We start from the raw sequence: 22,978 nt of genomic DNA, 5'->3' as shown, positions 1-22,978 counted from the left end.
GTGTACGATTTGGACATATTTGAAACATCCCTTAGAAGATCACACTGAGTTGGTGTTGAATTGTTCAACCTAATGGTGAGACCCAGCCCAATAGGATTCCACCTAGTCATTCATCCATCTTCTCGCATTCTAGGTCTTAGAGTAGACTTCCTGAACCTTGTATCTTTTGCCATTTCTTTATCTTCCAGTTAGTAAATAGGATGCGTGATTCCAGCAAATCAGACGTTCACGTCGTCGAAAGTAAGTCCCCTTGTGATTCCAGCAAAATCACATCGTACCGCAAAGAGCTTATCCACACGTAGAGAACCTACATATCAGAACCTTGGAGTTACTCCGACTGATCCTTTGGCGAGATCTTCAGCAGTCGAGAAACTTTGTTCAAGAGAGGATAAGGTACCTTTAGGTATTTTATTCTGTGTTCGCATGTGCATGAAAAACACATCAACAAGTTGATACCTGACTCATTCCTTATCTCAATTTGATCCTGAAAGACTCTGAGGTTTCTTGATTCAAGTGGCATTAGGCAAAGGAGTCAGGTCACGATGTGAAGGTTTGCACTAACTACTCTCTATATGTCCACCAAACAAGGTTTTGGATTTAAAAAAAAGTAGGGCAAGAGGTGAGGATGGGCACAAAAGTTGGATCGACTTGTTTTGAGGCTAAAGTTGATCACTTGGATGAGGTAGAGTGATCACAGCACACTAGAAAAAATAGATTTTTTTTTGCCTTCTAAATATGGATCATAGAGAGGTAACACTAATGGAGGAACATTAACACCTCCTTTGCACCATGTACTATACCTATAGCACAAGCAACTTATGAGAGTATAGGGTAGAAGAAGACTATGCTTGAGCAGGCCAAAAAAACCATTGCTAATTTTTTATACTAATCTAGCATGAGACCTCAACATAATGTGAGGTCTCCATGCTAGTAGTCCATGTTGGATGCCATTGTAATCGTAAGTCCTAGGTTCAAAGCTCCCTCTATGAGATGTTGAGGACATGCATGTTGATAGATGCAATTGAGGATTTGAGTAGTGTCTTCATGAATCATTGCAAGGAGTGAGCTAGGATAAGTTGCACAATAATATCAGTTGGGTGGACAAATGGAAGGAACCATACAAATTAATTTCTTTGTTGCATCAAATAGAGTGGATGCATTAAATACAGTGAGAACAAGGAAAACACTATTCACTCTATTTGATGAGGTGGTTAGTTGAGATGGGACCACAATGTGTGGTACCCATACAATGTATTACAAACAATGTTGTTGCCTATGTTGTTGTTGGAGATTACTAATGGACAAGCATCCCCATTTGTTTTGGGGTCAACACATGATTCATACTCTCAATTTAGTCCTATAAAATTGGATAGGTTAAATCCATATTGACCAAGACCAAAAGCATCACAAAATTAATCTACAATCATCTAAGGGTGTTGCTTTTGCAGATTCTTTATGGCCAAAAGATGAATTTGAAACATTCATTTGGAATGAGTGGTTATAGTTTGGCTTTGCCAATCCTATAAATGGTTCAAAATATGACAAAACATGTTATTGCCACAAAATAGAGAAGATTGTGTTCTTTTCCAACCCCTTAGTCAAAGTTCTGTGATTAGTCAATGAGGATAAATGCCTAATGCGTGACCTATATGAGGCCACAAATAGGGTCAGTAATTGAGCACAAGACAAGCAGATACATGCCAATATGGGAGGTCACCAATGGAAGATGAAATTGGCAAATGAATTGTGCCCTCCATGCTATCAACTATTTCCTCGATCCAGCATTGATTTATAGTGTCTATTTTAGTTTCAATAAAGAGGTGATAAGGGCCTCTTCCAATGCATGGAGAAGTTTTTCCCTAAATCATAAGGATTGCAATCGGTGAGCAACCATGGTAGAGTTTCCTACATACCAGCAAGGAAAGCGATCTTTTGCCACTCTGTGTCATATAAGGCAAGACCACTATGGAACCAAGTACTTGGGCAATTTGCAATCAACTTTTCCCTTGTTATCTCTCAAAAAATTTAAAAACTGTTACTTTGTTTTGAAGATTGAAAATCTCTAATCAAATATAATGTTGATAAGATTTGTTTTTTCAAAGTCAAGTAATGGAATTGTTTTGGCAAAAATGCCAAAATCAAAATTGGATGGCGATGCACATTTTGAACTAGCCACGTAACTAGTCTAGTTATGAATGCTCTTGGAATGTGTTTGAACACATACACTTAAGAAATGCAACCATTTGACTCAAAGACGAACTGATTTAATTTTTGTCCACCACAACCTTTGCCTCAAAATTAAAAAAACTTCAAAGAAAGGAAATCTTGCATTTCCATTTCTAAATTGTAATTATTGTTTTCTTCCAATTTGCAATTATAACTCTTATTTTGTATCGGGTTAGTCAAACTATTGCATTCAATTTGATTAAATTAGGGAGTGTTGAGGACAAACAACCAATTGATATTAACAAGATCGATCCTGACTCAAAATGCCTTGCTGATGTAAAGAAGCCACTTGACGAGGACTTTGATATCTTCAAGATGGCCAATATATTTGATGAAGAGCAGTTGAATCAAGTTAGGCGTGAGCATAATGTTGGAGCTTCATAATCAAGGGCTACAACTCCCTAGTGGATTGTACTTCATAGCATCTAGCTCCATTGGTTCTATTTGCTTTGTGTAGTTTATACTTTGTAGCTTGTCCTTCATATTTTGTGGTTTGTGATTGACTTTGTAGGTTCAAACTTTGAAGTCAAACTATGTGGTAACATTACATAATGTGTTGTAATCAAATTATCTCAAAATGAATTAGGAAAAAGCATATTTTAAAATTACACTCTCATTTACTTTCTCTCTCACTCTCTATGCAATTAGAATGGCTTAAATATATTTTAAAAAAAGAGTTATTTCTCTTCTTTTGTTAATTTTTCTGCATTTTTTGGGTTCTCAATATTATCCAGAGTAATTGAAATATCTTTATCATTTGGTTTGCTAAGATATTCCTAAGAAAGATATTTGCTTCTATACTTAAATCAATGAACATCGAACAATGATCTCAAATTTGTTGTGTTATGTGAATACCTAAACTTGAATCCTAGACTATCGTTCCAATGTTAGAAACATGATGGAACATCACATATATTAAAAGCCAAATCCTCCTATGTAATTTATATTTATATGCACCATTTAAGTATTATTGTCTCTTAGACCAATTCTTTCAAGTCTAGTATTATTAGCCTTGTGAATTAGGAGCATATGAAACAAAATATCTGGCTAGTATTTACTCTCGTCATCGATTATTAAACCCAAACTAGCTAGTCCCTTCTAAAACGAGTAATTATGTTTGTTTTGTCATATAAGTCGATGCCATGTACTTGCTGGTGCGATGTATCTCTAATGGTGAGAAAATGCAATAAGAAGACTACACTTATGATTAAAGTCCAGCACCTTGAATTCATTTTATAGCATTATAGGAAATGAGTACTAGCCTAGATCAACTCTTGATGGCAAGCACTTTTTACTATTAATAAGCTACATCATAAATACAATATCTCATATGCAAATTGATCCACATAATTTGTGGGTGTTGACGTGTTTTTTATGACTAAATCAGACACAATAAAGTTACCAACGATCACCTTACTCTCTCTTGATCAAAGTGCGATTGTAAGCTAAGATTGCGGAAAGTTCAAACAATCAACTCCAAGGTTCCTATGTGCAATGAATGTGACTCGGTTGATGTGATTTACTAGTAATCCAAGGGGCCTTACATACACTGAAGAAGATTTTGATGAATTTATAACTTCAAGGACAACTTCGTGAAAGATTTGGCAATGAAAGACTTCTTTTTTTAGGACTTTTTGATTTAAAATATGCGGAAAATAAATAGGAAGGGTTTAGAAATGCTATTGTAATCTAATCTAAATCTAAGAATAAGGAGACAAGGATCACTGGAGCAAAATCGAACCACACTTCGCTTCGCCAACACGGTACAACTACATGAAGGTGGTGCAATCTTCAGAGGTTGTGCAATAATTTTTCATATCACCAATGAAAGCCATCAATTTGAACAACATTCACCTGATGATCGAATTTAAGTTTACACATATAAAAGGCTCATACTAACCTTGCAAAGTTAGCAACAATCAGCTGCACACAAAAGGTATGAGCACGGATTTCACAAGCAGCAATCTCATCAAATCCCCTTCATCTAATAACTTTGAAAGCAAATCTAATCTAAGTGAAGAGAGCAAGACCATGCAAGTTGCCAAAACAAAACAAGTAATACACCATCAAATTGAACAATGTATTAAGTTACTGCTTCAACACCTTATTGCAACAATCTCAAAATCAATCTCTCCTTTACAAATGAGGGGGGGTCACCCCTTTATATAGGCCTCATGCCTTGGCTACATGCAAACCCTATTTAGGGTTTTCCCCTATAAGATTCCCCACACATGATGCAACAAGGTGGGAATCTACAATAAAAAACCATGATACCCATATACAATTAATTTCAACCTATTACAAATGGTATCCAAAATGCATTAAATGCACCACTTTCACTAAATTTTCTCAACATACAATGAATATTCCATCCATGCAAAAATCGCCCCATCATGCCATAAATGCACCATCAAATCTGCATGCGACGACTGCATGCAAAAGGAATCTGCCATAATGCTTCAATTGTGATGGCTGCATGCAAAAGATGCTCCATTAATTCTTCATGCGTTCACCCGACTGCCACTCGGTCAAAATATTCCAGCAATAAGTACGCCGCCATGTCACCTGGTCAAAAGGTCCTTGTCCAAAAATGGACAACCATTATCTCGCTCATTTATGGCATATGCAATGAATTTGGCAATGACGACCTCTAATTCTCCTATGGAGACATTTGGCACACTCTCTATCCGAAACCCTATCAAAGTAATCTCTTCCTCAGTCTTGGATAGAAAACTTTCCCAATCTTCTACCATTTCCCGTGTCCCCCGCATAGTACTAGAAAAGGAAGAAACATTTTCAAAGTGGGCCTTCGAAAACGATGCCACAAAGAAGAACTCATGCAATTGAGTCCTTAAGAAATTCACAGTCACTTCGCCCTCATCCAACCTTTTTGCAAACAAGGCCTCAATTGTGTTGATAATTTCCTCTTGTACCCTCTTGATTGAGTCTTTCAAAGCTAAAGACTCCATGTTGAATCTCTCAAAGGCTTCCCTTCCAGTGTAGACAACACAAAACCACCACGGGAAATCATAAACTTTGTCTCCTGGATTACCTTCTCGTCAATCAGTGTCTGCTTCAAGATTTTCATCAAAGCTCTAAGTCGTGGAATGGTTAGGTCCTGATAAATGTGAACGTCTTCCCATGCACCATTCGCAACTTCCAATCGGTTCAAGAGAGAAACAAGTTTGGAATGAAGGCTAGCCAGGTCTTCAATGAATTTCCCAGCTATAGTGAAAACGTCCTCAATCCACTCCTTTGAATACTGGGCAATTTTCCTAACCTCTTTAGCATCATTAATGGATTCCTTGGGAAGAGAGGAGGGAGGAATAAAAGACGGATCCTCTTCCTTGAGTGGGTGTTTGAAACTTTTAACATATTCGCACAAAGCCCTGTTTTCACTCTTCAGCCTTTTACATTTTGCCTTTAGTTTTTGCACATGTTCCTTCATAGCCAAGGAAGATCCTTCAAAGTCTTCCATCACCTGCACTATGGAAGCACACCCTAAATCAACTTCTCTGATTATATAGTCATCTGGCGTGATCTCATTTCTGTCTTTATCTACTACAGGTTCGGCTATGTGCAAAGTCCTAGATCCAAATTCATCTCTTGTGACCTTGTAGAACTTCCAGGCAGCTTTCTTTTCTGCTGAGTGATCCATTTTCCTCAAAAGTTCTTCCAATTCCCATGCTGGATCAATTTCCTTTTTTGGTTCCTTCCTCAACCTATCTTTCAGCTAATCAGGAGCGGAAATTGATTGATTCTGAATCTCCATATGCTCCTGTGACACTTCCTCCATTTCTTCAAGGATTGTTTCTATAGAACTATCCTGGTGTGGCTAATCTGGATGGAGAGGAAGTTCTTGACTTTGAACTCTTGGCTGATTAGGCCTATGTGAAGCACTGATGCTAAGAACATCTTGTGTTGGAACACTGTCAGGAAGGTTGCCTTGGAGTGGATTCGCTAGATTTTCCTGTGTAAACATTTCCACCTCCTGCATACTGGAAGAGCTAGTCGGTGATTAACCCCTTACACTCTTGCCCTTTTCTGTGGGGGTTCTTGCTGGACTTCCTGCTGAATTTCCGGTGGGTCTCTTTCTTCCTCGTTGTTCTTGGCCTTTTTGGAGCATTCTTTCCTTTACTAGGCTTAGCTTCCTTTTGTCGAACTTCTCCTTCCTCAGCTTGGGCTTGTGAAGATCCTTCTGTGGCTTCACTATGGGAATCTAGATTTCCCATAAATTGGTAGCTTAGGTGGACATTTTTCTCCTTCAGTGCCTTCACATGCCGATCAACCCACTGCTTGGTGGCCTTCAGAACTGGCCTGACTAAAATGTCTAAGTCATCCACCTCGAATTCTGACCAATTCGGCAATTGGATGGGCTGGTCTTTGATCTTTCTAAACTCTGACTGCACCACGTTTGTATCTTCTTTCACCTGATTCAGGACTTGTACTATTTCACCAATCCTGATCATGTTGAGTGGCAACGTGCAACACATTTTCTTCTTGACCTCAAGGTTGTCCCCAACACTAGCCCAAAAATCTTCCAGGTGAAATTTATGCAAAAATTATACTCCAGCAACTTTCCTGATTTTACGATATGGATCGTAACAAGACCAGGGTGTGTAGAATGGTAAATGGCAGAATGCCAATTCCTCTACCGCCTTTTCAGCTACTGCCAAGATAGGACACAACTTTGCATAGTCACCAAGGACGACAGAGAATTCGATGGACAACTTTCTTTTGTTTATCTGCATTTGATTGTAGGTTGTCAATTGTCTCATAAGTTCCAACAACACCAACTTATTTGACAGATATCTTGGCAGCTTATATGGCTGGTAGGAAAATCCCTATGTTCTGATATAAGTAAACTTTGGAAACTATAGGAACACGGCTCCAAACTTCTGTACCAAAGCCCTGGCTTCAGGTGACACTATTGTATGCAGCTGATTTTGCATCAATCTGGTTAAATACATGGTAAAAGTATCATTCACCAACTTGAATGAACTAGTGTTGGATAGGTGTAGCTGGGGATAACATTCATAAACTTTCAATTGCGCTGGCCCACATCCCATGGGCCCCCTTTCCCGATAAGCCATCAAAGCCACCCATCCTCACGAGCGGATAAATCACATAAGAGCTCATATAGAAGGATTGGGTCCTCTTTTCCTTTAGGTTTCTAAGTTGTTTGTGCACATAGTAGCTGATTAACCTGGCCCAATCCACCAATCCATTGGCATTCATGACTTCGCCAATGAAGAAAAACATCCACGTCTCAAAATTTATGGCATTTTGGAAATGTGTGCTCTAGGCCTCTGCATCCAATTCTTGTTGATAACTTCAGCGCATCTGTCAGGACCTGCATCATACACTGCCATAGCTCCATTCATAGTCCTATAGGTCATGGAATGATGTGATGGAATCCCAAAGGTTTCACCACTAGCCTCTGGAATCAAGTTGGCCAAAAGCTTACCATTCTCTACTGAAATAGTTCTTCTCTTCGGGTTGTAGTGTTTTGTGCTTTCCAGGATCAACTCCAAACATTGTATGGAAGGAGGGAAACCTGTTGCTACAACAATTCCGCTTTTAACAATCCTGGCAGCGATGGGTGATGGATTATGTCCGGCTGTCCCAAACATCCTAATCCGGAAAGGAGCCAATTGAAAGTCCCCAAATTTGTGTCGCTGATTTCTTTCCACCTGGACACCATTTTGGATTCTAGAAGGAATCCTTTCATCTCAACCTTAATTTGTGCCTGCCTGGAAATGGCTGCTACTTTGCTTGATTTTACCATTTCTCCACAAGAAATTCTTCAAGTCTGAGTTTGCTACTTTTCTCCAACTTTAACTGTCTCCAAATTCTCACGTGAGAAATGAATTGTACTTGCACGTTTATATAGAATTCTCTCACCAGCTTGCTAAGTTGGCAAAAGACCAACTTTGGCAGTATGTCATACTTTCCTCTTCAACATGCCATGCAAGCGAGACCTGCCATCATTATTGAGTTTCAAAATGGAATTTCCCTTTAATGCCTTGAGTTGTGCGTCATAATTTGGAATATTCTTTTTTTTCGTGTCGTTAACTCACCAACTTCCCATTTTGAATTTTGGAGGGATTTTTTGAAAGATTGACTTAAGATTCTTATTATCCATCCACTTGGCGAAAACCCTAGGAGAGAGAAAACTTTAGGAGAGGGAAAATTTGATTTTTCTTGAAATTTTGACTTCTCCTTGATCCAGGGAAGTTTTTCCATCGATTTTGCACAACTATTTTTTAGGGATTTTTCCAAATTAGGGTTCCAAGGTCCAAGAGAGAGAAAATTCGCTCACGAATCCAAATCTAATTTTTTTTTCAAATTTTGGTGAAATTTGATGAACTTTTTCCTGGGGGGATTTTTTCTTTCAGTTCAACCTTGACCTTCAATTTCCTTGTCTTGGAATTTTGAGTTTCAACCTTGGGCGTGGAAATTTCACCTAAGTGAAGGAATTCTCACTCTCTTGTTTTTTCCTTGACAACACCATTTTGGCGCCCTATACTTGATTTGGGCGCCAAATCACCCTGATGGAGGAAATTTTTATTTTCTTGGTTTTCCACAACCTTGTCAATTTGGCGCTTTGCTTTCATCTTGGGCACTATTTCATCATTATGAAGGAATTTTGAAATTTGTTGCTTTTCCATGGTTACCTCACTTTGGCGCTCTTCTTGGGACATGGGCGCTATTTCACCTCTATTGAGGAATTTTGCAATTTGTTACTTTTCCATGGTTTCCATGGGAACCTCAATTCGACGCCATAACTTTGACTTGGGCGCTGATTTGCTTGGATGGAGGAATTTTGCTTGCTCATTAATTTTCCACGATCCCCCTCTCCTAGCGCCCTTCTTCTTCCTTGGGCACCAAAATACATAGGTGCTGGAATTTCCCATTTTACCAATTTTCCTTAGCATCTTCATTTAAGCGCCTTCAACATTGCTTGGGCACCAGATCACCTAGATGAAGAAATTTGCACATTTTCGGATTTTCCATGACACGCTTAATTTGACGCCCTCAACTTGACTTGGGCACCATTTCTCCTTAAGGAAGGAATTTGTCTAGCTTCTTTCCAGACTTAGAAGATTTTCAACATTTTCATGATCAAGATGCCAAATCTTAGAACTGAAGGTGATTTTGCCAGACTTAGGAGATTTCCCATGCTTTCCACTTCTGGAATGTGAACCTACACTTAGCCAATTTTTTATCTGTAGCTTGCTTTTTCAAATTTTTTGGATTTAAAAATGATCAGGAATGCTCAATCTTCAATGTTTTCCTGTGAGGAACTTGCCAAAATAGACTTTCCAACAATAGGAAGTGTTTCAAAATGTTAGAGTTAGGGTAAAACAGGACGCAAAGACACTTTCTAAAAATAAAAACTTACTAAAAATAGTAAGTTTGATTTTTGGCAAAATTAGACCAATCCGGGAGGCAACGAAATCCCTAAAAAATAGGAACTTTCTAAAAATAGAAAGTTGCTCAAAATTCGCTCAAATTTTATGTGTAGGTTCCTTAGAGGGTCCTGATTCCAATGCAATGTTTAGTTTTTCCAAAACCCTAAAGGAAATGCCTCAAATTCAAGTCTAAAAGGCAAAACCCTAAAACGGACAAACATGCCCCAGAATTAGCCAAACTTGCTCAAACAAGTTGCAGAATCGATCAAACTGAGCCCCCAAACACTTGCAAACTTAGAGAATTGACGAGACTGCTGCGAAAAAACCCAAAAACCAAAACCAAAAGACCGAGAGGGCCTAAAAAGTAGGGGGTCCCCATTTGGAATGGGGTGATGTGTGATTAGGTTGCAACAGTGGGGATTTTCTCTGTATTTTCCCAGTTGAAATAATGCCTATTGCATGTTGTATGTCATACTTTTGATGTAATCTCAATGGAGATAACTGATTCGGTCCACGGACATAATACTTGAATAGTTTAATAAATTTTCAAAAAAATGCTTGAAAAGTAAAGGAAAATAAATCACATAGCAGGAAACATATCTATGTTCCAAAGGAAAATGAGAATAGGGTGGATCGTATTCACAAAAAAGAAAAAGGAAAAAGATTACATGACTCTGAAATCAGCACATATGCTCATTATTAAGTTAAGTGTGAATAATAGAAAGGATTGCTCAAAAGTTCAGTCAAATAGACATCATTAGCACATGAATCCCATGATCTTTCAATCAAGCATGGTGGGTAAGCACCAAAATAAATCTTAAGCACCATATCTCCATAGACTCTGGCAAGACTGAACAGAAGATTGCATTCTGTAGTAGTTTTTGTTGCCATTTCCTCTCCATGTAAATGAAAGATTCAGACATAATAAAACAGATATCCACTTGTTTGCCTAGTGTCTTTTCCTAATATCAGGTGATTCAGAGACTGATTTATCAAGAGCAGTATAAACTTGCATATAACCAAAATGCTCTCCATGGTGACATTTGCTTCTGATTCGACAAGTTGCGTTGTAACATTTGACGCCCCCTGCTTGTTTGATATCTTTTTGTGCTTGGCATCAGTCTCAGTTTCCTCTAGTGTATATTGACTGGCCGATTTGAAACTAATTTGAGTGGTTTGGATAGGGATGGTTCTAAAACCTGGGCAAGTTTTTGAGCAGAGTTAAAAACCAGCTAAAGGCCACTTTCAGCAATGTATTGAATGTCAGAATGATATAGAATTAGTTCATGATTGAAAGAAAGATCTGCAGAAATTCTTGGTGATGCTCTAGGACATTGTCATGAGGCTTGTGGAGATGGAGTCTTTTTATCTCTTATCAGGAAGAAAGATCTACAAAAATTCTTGGTGATGCTCTAGGACATTGCCATGAGGCTTGTGGAGATGAAGTCCTTTTATCTCTTATTGTAGGGAAGCTCTGGTATTAAAATGTTGTTGTGGAAGTATTGCTGCTGATGTGTATTCAAATGCTACCATAGTGTTGCTAAAGACTGATCACACTACTGAAGTGACTTCAGTTGCTGCTGAAGTGGTACCCAAATGTTGTTGGAAGGTATATGATGCTGCTCAAGCATGCATGTCACTACCAAACTGCACATTGGCAGGATAAAAAATGTCTTTGCTCTTTGATCAGTCACGTCTATTGATGTGCTGATCGCATGGGCAGTGAATGAGTGGAAAATCACCATATGATGTGGAATATTGGTTATTGGCAATCATATCATTGATTTTAGGTTGTGGCTGTAGATGCATGCCAGGTGGCACAGCCAATTAACTGTTAGTTTCCTTGCTAGTGACCATTGGGTCAAATAAGATAACAGTTGGGTGGCTATGTAGACAATGTCTATCTTCATGGGAGTTGAGTGGATAGAGAGGAAATAAAAGTGGGACTTTGAGGTATTCAAGAGTTTCGCTTGCCTCAAGAAGTAACTATTATCACAAAAGCTCGCACCCTTGCTAAGCTATCAACTCAGCAACCTTGTGAAACATTGAAACAACCCTGAAGAGTGGGACCTTGTGCAAGGGGGTTGAATCTCTGGAGAAGGCCGGCTTCCTTCTCAATCCAAGTGCAGGTGTTGAACCAACTCAACACTTCAAAACTAATCCCTAAGCCTACCCTAACAACTTGCAGAGGAAAAGAGAAGAGAGAAATTGCTTGAAACAAAGGGTGGTGATGCACCAAGAAGAGATAGTTCCTCTCCCTACCTAAATGACACAAGTAATTAACTGAAACACCCTGAAGATGCACAACTTTCAGTTGTATGAGTAACCCCAATGCATAGATGAAGGTTAGAATCCACTGAATGCCAAGAGGGGAGAAGGATTCCCACAAGTCACACTCAGAAAACCGGTTAACACAACATATATGAAGAGAAAGAGCCACAACATGTACCTATGATGAAGGTAAGAAAGCATACACAACATACATAGGTTGAAAGAAGGCAAGAATAGTGTTCTTCAATTAATTCGAGGTCAAAAGCCAATCTTACAGTTGCAGAAATGCAAAAGATTACAAGTCTTCAAGAGAAGTGAAGAGCATAAGAAAGCTCAAGGCAGCAGGGAGAGAACCCTTTACAATAAGGCTTAATAGCCTTATATAGAAAAATGGGTTACAATGGTGATCATGACCCCTGCATGTTAGTTTGGAGGTGCAGGGAAGTGCATGCACTTGACTTGTACATGCAAGCAACCTAGCCATACCCACAAAGGGCAATCCTGAGAAGGTGGATTGACTAACCTTCCAAAGTCAGGCATGACATAAGTCACCAAGCATGGCCCCGTACCTCCCTTGATGGAAATCCTGCCAAAAACATTAAATGCACCCCTGTGGCTCCACAAAAAAGGTGCATAAGTCACCAAAGTTGTCGGAGCATTTAAAGCTTTGAGTGTTGATCACGCTATCCGGAAGTGTTGCAAGTCGAAAGTAGTTTGGAAAACCTCGGAGACTGAGGTCACCGTAGTTGGGGAACTTCGGAGACCGGAGTCACCGTAGTTGGGGAACTTCGGAGACCGGGGTCACCGTAGTTGGGGAACTTCGGAGACCGGAGTCACCGCAGTTGGGGAACTTCAGAGACCGGGGTCACCGTAGTTGGACAAGGAACTTGGGAACCTGGGGGTTCCGGAGTTTCGGGGTTGAGGAACTAGGAACTTGGGGGTTCCGGAGTTCTGGGGTAGAAGACTAGGAACTTGGGGGTTCCGGAGTTCCGGGGTAGAAGACTAGGAACTTGGGAACCTGGGGGTTCCGGAGTTCCAAGGTTGAGGAACTAGGAACTTGGGAACCTGGGGGTTCCGGAGTTTTGAGGTAGAAGACTAGGAACTTGGGAACCTGGGGGTTCCAGAGTTCTGGTGTTGAGGAACTAGGAACTTGGGAACCTAGGGGTTTTGGAGTTCCGGGATAGAAGACTAGGAACTTGGGAACCTGGGGGTTCCGGAGTTCTAGGGGAGGAGAAGAGAAGAAAAGCTAAGGGAAGGAAGGGAACTTCGGAATCTTGGAGTTCCGAAGTAGAAAAGAAAGAGGCTAAGGCAATGAAACTCGGAACCTCGGGGTTCTGGAGTTCCGGAGAAGAGAAGGAGAGGGCCAAGGAACTTCCGACAAGGCAACACTTCAAACCATGATTTCACTGCTTTTCTCCTTGATCAACTGGGCAATGCTGGTCCATGGAACATATCTCTGATCGGTTCTCACTAATGGACCAAGGGTGTCATAAAATGACAACAGTAACTATCATAGTGGATTCAAACAGGAAAGAAGGTGTTGTAGAGTTCATGTTGTAGGAACACAGAGGAGGCAAGGGAGTAAATGTTACACTACAATACTCCAAAAGACTAATTTTGCACCTATTAGTGATGGGACACTAAAGGCATACCCTTCCTGGAGCTGTTCACCATCTTGGTTTTCCCCCACAAAGCTTTGAGTCATGTACTGTTGCTTGTGTGTGTGCTCTATCATTTATTGTTTCCTTCTTGTTATTAGAATTTTACTGCTACAGATGCTTTTAATCATTCAAAAGTAGTTCGCTGAGATTTGTCAGGGTGAGTTAATTTGGAAAACTATAATCGGCGAGTCATTAAGATTAGGAATCCAGTGACTATAGATCAATGGCAATACTATTGTTTGTCTTGTCAGTCATAATCTACTTGAGGATTGAAGATTCAGAAATTAATCTGTCAGGAACAAGATCGTTGTGCACAGAACCAAAATGATCTTTCACAGTGACACCTTTTCACTTTGAGCTTGCTGAAGTTGTGAATTCTGGTATGTTGCATCCGTTTTTTTATATCTTCTTCTGCTAAAAACCAATCTATCTTTTCTGTAGCACATATTGAACTGCACTACTATTAATATTCTTGTCATTTTGCTCAAGTGAATTGGTATTTTCATTCTAAGATTGGTTTGTCTGGAACGAGATGGTTCTGCAAGAAATAAAATTTTCTCCACAGTAACATTTTATTTTCTCTTTGGTTGTCCTTGGTGCATTGAAGCATTTTATAGCCTTTGTTAATTCAATAGCTTCTTCTGCCCAATATGATTCACTATTTTTTCTGGCATATACTGAACTGCGGTAAGAGTATGTCGTCATTCACAATTTGTTCAACTGGAGAGGTAAATGATTCTGGGTTTGATTTTTTTTACAAACAAGGCTATTATTCACAGAACCAAAATGCGCTACAGATTGACACTTTCTTTCCACTTTGACTTTCCATTTGGAGCATTTGACAGCCACTGTTTGTTGAAGATCTTCTGCTTGATATCATTCTCACCTTTCTCCAGCATGTACAAAACTGCACTATTAGCATTTGTCTTATCATTCACAACCTGCTTAAGTTCAGAAGTAAATGATTCTGAAGTTATTTTTTTCAGAATAGGATCATTAAGTACTGAACCAAAATGTAATCCATAGTGAATCTGTCTTTTCACTTTCACTTTCCTTAAGTTGGGTGTTGCATCATTTAACAGGTTATGTCGGTTCAATATCTTAGTCTGCTTGACATCATTTTCTCTTTTATTGAGATCTTAGTCTGCTTGATATCGTTTGCAGTAGGAAGCATTAATCGTTTGGGGAATTAATCGGCAAAACAAAAGTATAAGATTTTTTTCAAAAAATCGGGAAAAAATCAGATTTACAAAAAAAACATAAAAAATTGCAGAAAAACAATCAAGAACTACTTTTTTTTTTATATTTTAGGACATTTCCATAGCATAGAGATATTGTAGGCAAATAAAATAGACACTTGAACACATGAATTGTAGAAAATAGATTTTCGTTGTTTATATTCATATCGCTGATTACTATCATTTATTAAAACTGTATGTTGCTATGTGTACTATCCCTTATGTTGCTATGTGTATTCATGTATTCTGTGTGTTCTAAATGCTAGCAAAACTGTATGTTTTACTATCATTTATTCTGTATGCGTATTCTGCTATCATTTATTCACTTAGAACTGTATGATGCTAGCTTACTAAATAACGGGGATTTTGAAGTTTACTACTAAATGATGCTACGTAAACTGTGAATACTATGTATATTACTGTATATAGTATATAGTAATATACAGTAATATACATACAGTATATATACACAGTAAGAAATACAGTATATATACAGTTATTTAGCATCATTTAGCAGTAAACACATGATTTATTATACTTTGCCTTCTATTCGCTTCCCTTCAACTTCAACTTTGCCTCTTAACCCTTAGCCATGAGCTGAGTGAGTAACCTTGGAAAAAGATGGCTATTTATCGAATATTGTGGACATTTTAGGGTTTTTGTGGCGTTTATTTTTTGCGGGCTTTCGCGCAGCGCGATTAATCATGTTTTTTTTGCGATTAAAACCGGGAAAAATCGTTGAAAATCGGCAAAGAATAAACAATTTTTCTGATTTTTTGGGGGAATTAATCGGGAGCAGCGCCGATTGCCGATTAATCGGGAATAATCGAGATTTTTTCCCGACTATTGCTTCTTTGGACTTTGCTCTATTGAAGTAATATTGTAATATTTTGTTTATAATGTTCAATTATGTCTTTAGAGTAGACTTTAAGAATACTGTTTATTCTTTTCGTTAAGTTCTTATCCTAATCTTTATTAGTTGTTTATCTTATCCTTTACTCGATAAATTGTTTGTAACTCTTATTTAAGGATACTTTCACTTCTTTGTTAATATCGAATATCTTAGCAATCATTCTATGTCTTTACTTTCTGTAATATGGTATCAGAACTTGGGTTTCTAAAACCGCAGGAGTGGAGAGTGCATGAATTCTACCAAATTACACGTGACATAGAAGAATGTGTCAAAAGAAGCTGTACAGATTCATACAAAGGTTTTTGGCAAATTTTTTCAACAAAATTTGTGGATTTTTTATTAGCAGAAATTTGTGAATTTTTTAATCATAAAAATTGCAAATTTTTTTTTTTAAATCACGTTGGAATTATTGTAGAAAATTTGTGTCGACTTTTCTTAGAAATTCACATCAAATTTTGGAAAATATCGCATCGTTTTGTCAACAAAGGTTGTGCTACCCGTGACAAGGATTGGTTGCAAGCCATGATGGATATTTGGTACAATTTTTTGTTGCTTTTCATTAATATCATGGGTTTTTCACTGTTTCCAGACCTAGCTGATGAGATTTTTGAAATGTTTTGGTGATTCATAAAAAAATTGTGTCTCTTTGGTGCTGTTGAGGGTTTTACACTCAACAAAATTTTCATCAAAATTTTTGCCCAGTTTGAGACCCACAAAGAGGGCATGAGTTTTATTTTGTTGCAAAAGGATTTTTGAGAAGGCTTGCAGGTTTAGAAAATAGGGCTTCAAATTTTTCTGGTCTTTTTCCCCACAGCAGAGGGTTTCTTTATTTTTTTTTCGAAAATTTGACTTGCAGGAGGAATGGCTTCATTACACAACATCATGTTGGAAAGCAACCAGTGGTTCACTAGCAAAAAATATTACAAATGGAAGAAGCGAATGCTCATGATCTTTGAGTACAATTGTCTTGCCAAGATCATCCTCAGAATAAGTCTAAACACTCAGCCAACAGTTGCAGGTAAAGACCAGTACAAGTTTGATGAGCATAATAGAGAAGTAATAGATGCAATTCTTCTGAAGGTTCCATCAGCCAAAACCTCTGTGGAAATTTAGAAGCAGTTGTGAGATCTGCACAAGAGGTCAGATAAAGGCAGGGCCTTGTTCCTGAAAAGTATGTTGTCTCAACCATGATAGACGAGAAGATGTCTTTATAAAATCATTTGATAAAGATCAAAAACATTCGCAATCAATTGCAAGCCATAGGTCGCACAACAGAAGAAGGAGGCATGGTAGCTATAGTGCTGAAAAGCTTACCATGAACATAGAACATTTCATTGGAACACTCAACATCATATCTACCAGCGTTAACCTGAAGTTCAAAGATTTGTGCAACAAACACTTGCGGCAAGACAAATATAAGAAGCAACTTGCTAGTAGTGGTGATACAAGGACTGTGGAATAGGCCTTTACAGACAAGGAAAAGGGAAAAGGGAAGTGGCCTTAGAAGAAAGGTCATGGTAACTCAGTCATTCGTTTCATCTTCCCTTAGACAACATGGTACCTATTTACATTACTGTCTCAGAGCATTTCTTCTGATTTTATGTCCCCCAATAAATGGTGTTGCACCTTCATTTGTTTCATCTTCTCCAACCCCTTTCATTTGTCTCATCCTCTTGCAACTTTCCTTTGTTTCATTTTCTGAACCCTCTTCATTCGTTTCATCTTCCCTTAAAAGACACGACTTAGTTTTCAGCTCAGGGTTTTTACTAAGTTGCCAAACTCAACTTGGTTACAGGTACAGTACAATTTTTTTTTGAGGAAATGGATACATTCTAGACACTTCCATACAAAAAAACCATATAAAAATCATAAATCTATACATGCTTGCAGCCTAATGACAGCAATTAAGTTCAGAATACAAAATATAATGCATATGCCAAACAAAACTACCATAAATATTACAAAATTGAAACACAATATACTAGTGCAATATCAATTTATCTCAAACTTGAATGTGATGATGGATATTCATTGTTCAATATTAAATGATATAATCAGAAATTAGCATCATATGGGTGACATTGGTGTGTAGATTGATTTGTAAGTCGTTGAAAGACACAAATATTTGTTGTGTGTTCAAACTCAAGCCAAACTGCAGGCTAGGGGCTGCTTGCTCAGTAGTTATGGTGGGGTTTAGCCCTTAAGAGTATGTAGCATGTGGTTCTCAATTCTCCCCATCAAAAAGTAGAGAAAAAAAAAATATCAGCATCATATGGGTCCTCATCAAGACCAACATCATCAAATCATTGACATTAGATGATGTAGATAGATCAGAAAGACCACAAGTAACCCAACCACTACTCATAGTAAAAGTATGTTGGCTAACTCCTCAAAAAGTGAAAATGGCTGCATAATCAGAGGAAATTAGTGATGCTGCTTTTGTCAAGCAAAATGGTGTGTTTATTTTTCCCTAAGACTCGTTGAACTAAACACAAGTGAAAAAACATCAGTTTAGGGTTTAAAGTGCAATTTTGATGGTTAAAAGTCAAACAAAATGCATTGAAATTGTTGGCTGCCCCAGAATTGTCTCAACATAGCTGGAATACACAATACACTCATGAACAATTCCAAATGGATCCATGCACAAAAACTGCGCCCTGGATGATCCATGGGCCAATCAAACCTAATTCCAATTCTGAAATAAATCATAGCCAGGTCAGCTAAGATTTTTGGCCAATTCAGTATAAAGTTTTGATTATTTAGTAACTTACCTTATTTTCTGAAAGTATTTCCTTTGATTTTATGTGCCCCGATAGGCATGGTGACTTAGCTTCCACTTCAGGGATCTGCTTATTTATGTTCCTTTCTGAAAGAATTTCCTCTGATTTTATGTCCCCTGATAAATGGTGTGCTGTCCACTTTTCATTAGATTCTTCTGCCACCCCTTTGTTTGTTTTCCCTTCTTCCCTCTTTTCCTTTGTTTCATCTTCTGCTGCCTTTTCATTTGTTTCATCTTCCCTCAAAAGACACAGTGACTTGGATTCCAGGTCAGACTTTTGCTTATTTACACATTTTTTTGGAAGAAAAAAACCCGATTTAATGTCCTCTGATAACTGGTATGCTGCATGTTTTTCATTTGTTTCTTCTTCTGCCACCCCTTCATTTGTTTCCCCTTCTGCCCTATTTTCATTTGTTTTATTTTGTGCCCAATTTTCCTTTGTTTCATCTTCCCTTAAAAAACATGGTGACTTGGCTTCCAGCTCAGGATTTTTCTTATTTATGTTATTTTCTGAAAAAATTTCCTCTGATTTTATGCCCCCTGATAAATGGCATGCCCACTTTTCATTTGTACCATCTTCTTCTCTCCTTTCATATGTTCCATCTTCCCTTGGATGAAATGTTGATTTGTCTTCCTGCCCATCAGGGTTTTGATTATTAACACAATATGGTACTACAATTTCTAGTTTACACATTTCGTTGACCTGACCATGGGTAACTATATTGTCCTCTGAGATATCTATTTGTTGCTCAGATTTGTCCTGCAATTGAATAACATTCTCTTCATGTGATGGAAGTTGACTTGTTGTTCCTTGCTTCAGTCTACTTTTGGAAAGTTGTGGATGAAATGGACAGCATTTTTCAACATCTCTTTGCCGAACTTCTGCCACATAACGGCTGAAAATACAGAAGGTTAAAGCATTAGGGCTCCATAGCAATAACTTCATTCAATACAGTTCCTATACACTCTCAGATAGTTTCACTAGCATGCCTGCTTAATCCTTGTATAAATGGCAACAATGGAGTAAGAACATACACTGTTCAGTTAATTAGCCCAATCAACTTTTTTATTAATAGCAACAATGGTTTGAAAAAAAATGTCTCAGTTCAAAATGAAGAAAAAGTTACCATTAATATCAACTACTAACCAATTTAGGTAAATAGGAATAGTATACTGCACAAGGATAAAAACATGCAAGGTCACCCACCCCAAGGAGGAGGCAACTCAATAAAGCAGACTAATATAAAAAATACAGATTACGATAAAATAAGCTGACAAAGCTCATATAAACAGATTCTGAACACAGGGGAGAGCACCTTTATCAATAAGATACTAAAGAATATTTTCAATAAATTTTAATTTATATATTAGTTTCCACTGCTATCTATAACCTGGTTAGTGGGAATGAGAAAGATGTAAATATTAATTCGCACAAGATTATGCAATAGACATCAAGAAAGCAGAAAAGAAAACAAGAACAAATTATGCAAGAAGTTGACTGTAGAGGGTTGCACATGGCAAGGTTGGGCAGGAGCAGAAGTTTCTACATGAAGAAAGCAGGATAACTTAATTGATATTGTTTAACACACGAATTTGTCACTCTTTTCTGCCTAGCCCTTTTGTTCAGGGAACTTATTGAGACAAATTGTTCATCATGTACATCTGAGCTACATCATGAGATAAGGTGGGTGCATCCCCTAAGGGAATCTCACTATACAAATCCAGCAAGCTGGATGAACTGAATCCTTAAAGTTAAAATGTATTTTATGTAAAGCAATCGTAAGTAAGAGTGCAGAAAAACCCAAGGTTTGATTAAAATTACATGCCGTTTCTAAGATATAAAGTGGTAGAGTTCGACTCATATACATCAGTATTAAGTCCCGAGATCAAACCCAACAGGGGATTGTATACCAATAAGGGAGTCTAATGCATCAAACATCAACCTTTATAAATCCTAATAATGGCTTGGCTAAGACCTAAAATTTTACTTTACCCTGTTGTGGCAGGAAGCACATTTAACATCCCACATTAACTTGGACATTTAGTGTATGTGTAGGTAGATATGTGGTAAACACTGACATTTTTATAGCTATGCAACTCTTAATATAATTTGAAAGAGGAAAATTTTCCAAGTAGATAACTGCAAGCTTGAAGAAATCAGGTACTGCAAGTGAATTGTCTCTACAGGCTACTGCTATGGTGTTAGGAAAATTTTTATTGGCACAGATCCAGTTTATCGTGAATCTGACAGGCATCAAGAGGCATCCAAAGACACAAGGTGGCGATCTCACCACAGAATAGTTATAAAAAACATACTTATCAACACATACCCAATCCATGTTAAGTATTTTGTGTTAGTATTTTAATTTAGCGTCCAAAAACTAGACTAAGAGTCAAATTATTTGTAGTATTCAAAATATTGATATGAATATAGCTGGGTCACAAATGCTACAAGGAGTTTCCATATCCCAAAACTAGTTTACCGTATACAAGATATATTTTCTGTTTACAGTTGGTTAACATTAGAATTAACGTAAAAATTGGCACAAGTTTTATGCAATATCCAAAAAATTGGTAATTAATGTTGGTCAGATTGTGGTCTAGTGATTGAGATAGGGTGTCTTCCATGAAAGTAACCAAGGTTCAAGCGCCTGCCATGCTTAGAGCCTCTGTTCGTAATGTGGTATGGAAGCAAAAAACGGAATATTTAATTAATCCTTAAAAAGTGTCACACAAGACAGATGACATTTGTTAGAAACAATCGACACTTTCGATCACAAAAAGATGTGTCACTCGGTAGAGCGACCCAGAAGCAAATGGCAAATTCTAGGTTCCAACATTAACTGGTCCATAAAAAATTAGCATCGTAGCACAGACAGGCTAGGAACTCCAAGCACAGTAGTGTAGCTTGAGGACAGATGTTGGAAATAATCTAGACTTGGGACCATAAACGGACAAGTAACTCAGTGTTAGAGCATCCCATCAACAAATAAGAAATCTTAGTATTAGAAATGCAGCTCAAGGGAAAATGTTAATGTACGCTTTAAATCACGAAGGGACAAATAACTCTAGTAGAGCACCCTGGCAGCTAATGGAGGTCCTAAATTTGAAGGCCCAACTCATGTCTTAAATTCAAGAATGTGAATGCTCATGTCTGAAAATAAAATCTCCCAAATAAAAATATCCCAAGGATATTTGACTATTTCACTGACCAGCGATAATACTGTATAAGTAAAACCTGAAAAATATAACAAACTCTTGCTTTATAAATTATAAAGAACACGTATATCTGCTTACCGAATGGAAAAACCACTGAACGAACATGTTCCGCTTCTCATCTTCTGTTTTCTAACACGATAGGACATCTTATAGCTGTTATCATGTCCTTCACTCACAATGCAGCCGTATGTCCACCTAAGCCTTTCTTTAACAAAATAAGACGTAACTTTAGCCTTCGAGGCAAAATTTCTGTTCTCCACATACTTGCAGACACAAACACATATTGACTCTCCTCTATTTCGCTAATGTGAAACAAACTGATGGAAAAAATTATAAATTCACTGCTTACTTCACTCATTTGAGAGAAACACCACAAATTTTAAAGTCTACCTGACTGAGTTGAGACAAATTGATAGAAAATATCACATATTTACCTGGACGTCGGGTTTGAGTAGCATTAAAACACCTCTAGTCCGTGTTATTCAAAAACTTGTCCTATTCTTCAATCGTTCCCTGTATTTTCACAGCTCTGTCTTAAATCCCTTTGAATGCTATGTTTTTCCGGAATTTTCTTCTCTTTACTCAAAAACATGAAACATTGTGTAAAGGAGGAAACAAAGAGCAGAAAATATTGTTCCTGAGCCCCGTAATGTGGTCACGCATGTGACCGTGGGCAGATACAGCTCCGCAAATTTCCGCGCTAAATATTTATGAACTACGAGGTCTTGTAATTCCTGCAAACACGACTCACCATTTCGAATATTACGCATTTGATTACAAAATCAACTCCAGTTTCTGGGAAGAATGCAATTTTCCTGAGTAAACGCGCATGAAAGTCGAACCGGAGACCTATTGCTAAGCGCCTAGGAAAGGAAAAACGCACATCTGATACGTTGTGAGCACGATAGGTGCAACGGTAATTTTTTCAGTCCACGTCATTAGGCTGTTCTTACAACTCGGGAAGTGCTCCATTTTAAATTTTGTTTTTTTCCGAAGAAATATTTCCCTTATTGAAAAGGGGCGACCAACAATTATGGAAAGGAATCCCAACATATCAAATTGCACATTCATGCCCTTTCTCACATGTTTTCAGCCTCTTCTCTTTAGAATGTTATAAAAGTGACAAATGTTAGTGCAACATTTTTTAATATATTATATATTGAATAAAATAAAATATAAACGTAAGACTTATTAAGTTGGAAGAGAAAAACAAATCTAATCAAGAATTGTCATTATAGGGTTGAAAGAAGGAAACC

The 22,978-nt window shown here is 37.8% G+C and overlaps 1 protein-coding gene and 1 long non-coding RNA gene across 4 annotated transcripts in view; one reads left to right on the top strand and one right to left on the bottom strand.

Annotated features, from left to right (window-relative positions):
* LOC131045287 (uncharacterized) overlaps positions 1 to 16,312 on the top strand; it is a 33,475-nt gene extending 17,163 nt beyond the window's left edge. Inside the window, exon 2 of the long non-coding RNA XR_009105789.1 lies at positions 15,941 to 16,312. This is a non-coding gene — a long non-coding RNA (uncharacterized LOC131045287). The remainder of the gene's footprint in view (positions 1 to 15,940) is intronic.
* LOC131045286 (uncharacterized) overlaps positions 1 to 22,669 on the bottom strand; it is a 38,324-nt gene extending 15,655 nt beyond the window's left edge. Inside the window, exons 1-4 of one of the 3 annotated variants that reach the window (XM_057978849.2) lie at positions 22,474 to 22,669; positions 22,157 to 22,235; positions 21,801 to 21,927; positions 18,496 to 19,399 (exon numbers count right to left, since the gene is read on the bottom strand). In XM_057978849.2, coding sequence (XP_057834832.1) covers positions 18,496 to 19,399; positions 21,801 to 21,868 — 972 coding nt within the window. In that variant the 5' untranslated portion in view covers positions 21,869 to 21,927; positions 22,157 to 22,235; positions 22,474 to 22,669. Of the gene's footprint in view, positions 1 to 18,495; positions 19,400 to 21,800; positions 21,928 to 22,156 lie in introns of all 3 variants that reach the window. The other 2 variants (XM_057978850.2, XM_057978848.2) reach the window with 2 other exon arrangements.
* Positions 22,670 to 22,978: the final 309 nt, after the last annotated feature.

The sequence above is a fragment of the Cryptomeria japonica genome, chromosome 9, assembly GCF_030272615.1.
Source record: "Cryptomeria japonica chromosome 9, Sugi_1.0, whole genome shotgun sequence".
Classification (NCBI taxonomy): Eukaryota; Viridiplantae; Streptophyta; class Pinopsida; order Cupressales; family Cupressaceae; genus Cryptomeria; species Cryptomeria japonica.
The sequence above is the reverse complement of the archived record's forward strand: the minus strand, read 5'-3'. Positions and strand labels throughout refer to the sequence as shown.